Genomic DNA, 2,403 nt, shown 5'->3' with positions numbered 1-2,403 from the left:
ATGGCTTTGCTTTGTCATGAAATGAAGTTGATTTCTACTCCCTACTTGCCAGGTGATATAGGTATGAGGCCTATGTGTGATGGGTAAAGTGAAGTACATTTACATGAAAAGTAATACTCTTAACCCCTTGTCTTCTGGGGGTTTCTCGGCTGAATAAAATCGTCTGGAAGAAACTAGAATTAAAATTTTGGCTTTTGTCCTATTGAAATGTTTGATACATTGAAATCACACACACACATGCTTACTTACGGCAAAGTGAGGTGCGCAGTATGAACATTAACACTCAGGCTTCTGTGACTCACTTCGCTGAATAAAATCATCTGACGTTAGCTGGAGTAGAATACTAGAGCTGTCCCGGCCATGAGAAGGTTAATGGTGCCAGCATTAATACTCTGAGGCTCTTATAATCACTCAGCTGGAATAAAATACTGCGGTGTTCAGACCATGAGAGGGTTAATTATATCTTCCTATTGTCCCCCAGACCATGGACCGTGGCGGGCTGGGCGGATGGAGTCGTGGTAGCGAGGACCAGGGCGGGGGCAGCGGGCGTGGCTCCCCCACCGACGCCTGCTATGAGAGCGCGGCGCCGCAGGACCCCCACGACATAGACCGACCCTACTACGGCACCAATAACAACGACTACAGCAAGTACCACGGCGACGCCACCCAATACCTCCCGAACACTACAGACGACTACAACGCCTTCAGTAGTGAGTGTGTGGGGGGTTATTACACTGACCAAACTTCAGGGTGCTCCGACAACTACACCGACCACATTCCAGGCCACACCGACCACACTCAAGGCCACACTGACACCTACACCAGTGACTACCACTACCAAGGCTGCAGCGACCACCACAGAGCGGAGTGTCACGGACGCTTAGACGCCAGTGACCCCAGAAGTACACAGTATTATAGTCACTCCTCTGATCATGAACATAGTACCTATAGGCAGTCTCGGTACAGTGATTACAGTGACTACAGGGAGCAAGAGTACCCACCATCTAGAGTACAAGTGACGGCCAAGGTGCTCTTCGGGTCTGTCAGTGCCATATCTAACCTCAAGCAGAAGAAGAGTTCAAAGAAGAAGTGAGAAAGGGTGAAGAGACGAGACCTACGGTGGGATTCTCAAATATACTTTCGATTAGATTTCTGTTGTAACTTGGATTTTTTTTTTTTTTTTTTTGGGGGGGGAAGAACTGGAGACTTGGGAAGATTCTACGCTCTCGTTTCCTTGTTCTTCATGCCGAAAACAAATATAGTGCAATTTATGATAACTATCCTCCCATAACTAAGATTTGCTGCTACGTAGACAGAACTCCACAACTCTACTTGCCTTGGCTTTTCTACAAAAACATTTCATTGTTACGACAGAGAAATCGATTGTAGGTTTGTTTGTGAATCCAGGCCCTGCTTTCCCAGTCTCTTTCCCCCTCCTCCCACCCCCTGACCTCACCCACTCGTACGCGTCTGTGATAACTCTCTCCATCAACACATTTAATCGTCACCAGGGTCACACGAGGTCAGGGATCAGCTCAGGTAATTTGGGATCAGTCGTCCGGCTTCTCTGGTTTGAACATCTTTCGTCCAGGCTGCTGCTGAATTTAGAAAAGGCCCACACGAGACAGCCAACGGAGTTAAGTGACGCGAGGAAATTTAGTGAATGCAGTGTTGAGCAGTGAGTAATTTTCTTTGTGATCTTTAGTCTGTTTATACTGATTCCTTCTTACTGTCCAGCTGCAGCTCTCCCAGTTCACTGATTGTCGACACAGCAGTATATTATATACCTTATAATTCAACTTTCACACGACCCTAATAAAAGTATTATGCCAAAGTGACTTTGTAACACGCAGCATAATGTAACAAAGTATTCACGTCCACATGGATGGATAGAATTAGACGCTACAGAGTTGCAGCAACAAAACATTAAACGAGTTAACAAACGCAAACAAACGAACACGACAAGCTTCAAATGTAGAGAGTGAAACCAGCTCTAGGACACGGCCATGAGGGATGGATCCGACTCCACAAAAGAAACCCTGTAATTATCCTCCTTCCCTCCTCGGTCTCTCCTCACGCGCCCGCCCCACCTCTCCGCAAACCCTTCCTCCTGTGACCCATATCAATGGTGCCGCCCCCTGCCTGCCTTTGTCACTTACATCCTACCTGTCTCATCCCCAACCTTCCTTGGTGCAGTTCCCTAATCTACTTCACTGGTGCTGCTTCCCAACCTACCTGTTTCTTTCCCTCAGCTGGTTGGAATCTTCAGAGACTGGCTAGATTGTCTTTCACGAAGCAGTTATCACTGGGAGAACTAAAATGCATATCCTTATATTCATACAAATTTGGGATTATTTCTGAGCACGAGAGATGTAACTTACTTAATTTCATAAAGTCCATTAT

General features: G+C 46.5%; 1 protein-coding gene across 1 annotated transcript; it reads left to right on the top strand.

Moving 5' to 3' along the window:
- The first annotated feature begins 484 nt into the window (after window positions 1-484).
- Window positions 485-1,093, top strand: LOC145412429 (uncharacterized). Its single transcript, XM_080282313.1, has one exon. It carries the CDS (start codon window positions 485-487, stop codon window positions 1,091-1,093), a length of 609 nt encoding a protein of 202 aa, XP_080138439.1.
- The last annotated feature ends 1,310 nt before the right edge of the window (window positions 1,094-2,403 follow it).

This window comes from Coenobita brevimanus, chromosome 93 (assembly GCF_032717465.1).
Source record: "Coenobita brevimanus isolate Jiangsu-jjx chromosome 93, ASM3271746v2, whole genome shotgun sequence".
In the NCBI taxonomy this organism is placed as follows: Eukaryota; Metazoa; Arthropoda; class Malacostraca; order Decapoda; family Coenobitidae; genus Coenobita; species Coenobita brevimanus.
This window is presented reverse-complemented; position numbering and strand designations above follow the sequence as displayed.

Excerpts from the sequence above, each read along its gene's own strand:
- LOC145412429 (XM_080282313.1), top strand. The coding sequence starts at position 485 with ATGGACCGTGGCGGGCTGGGCGGATGGAGTCGTGGTAGCGAGGACCAG.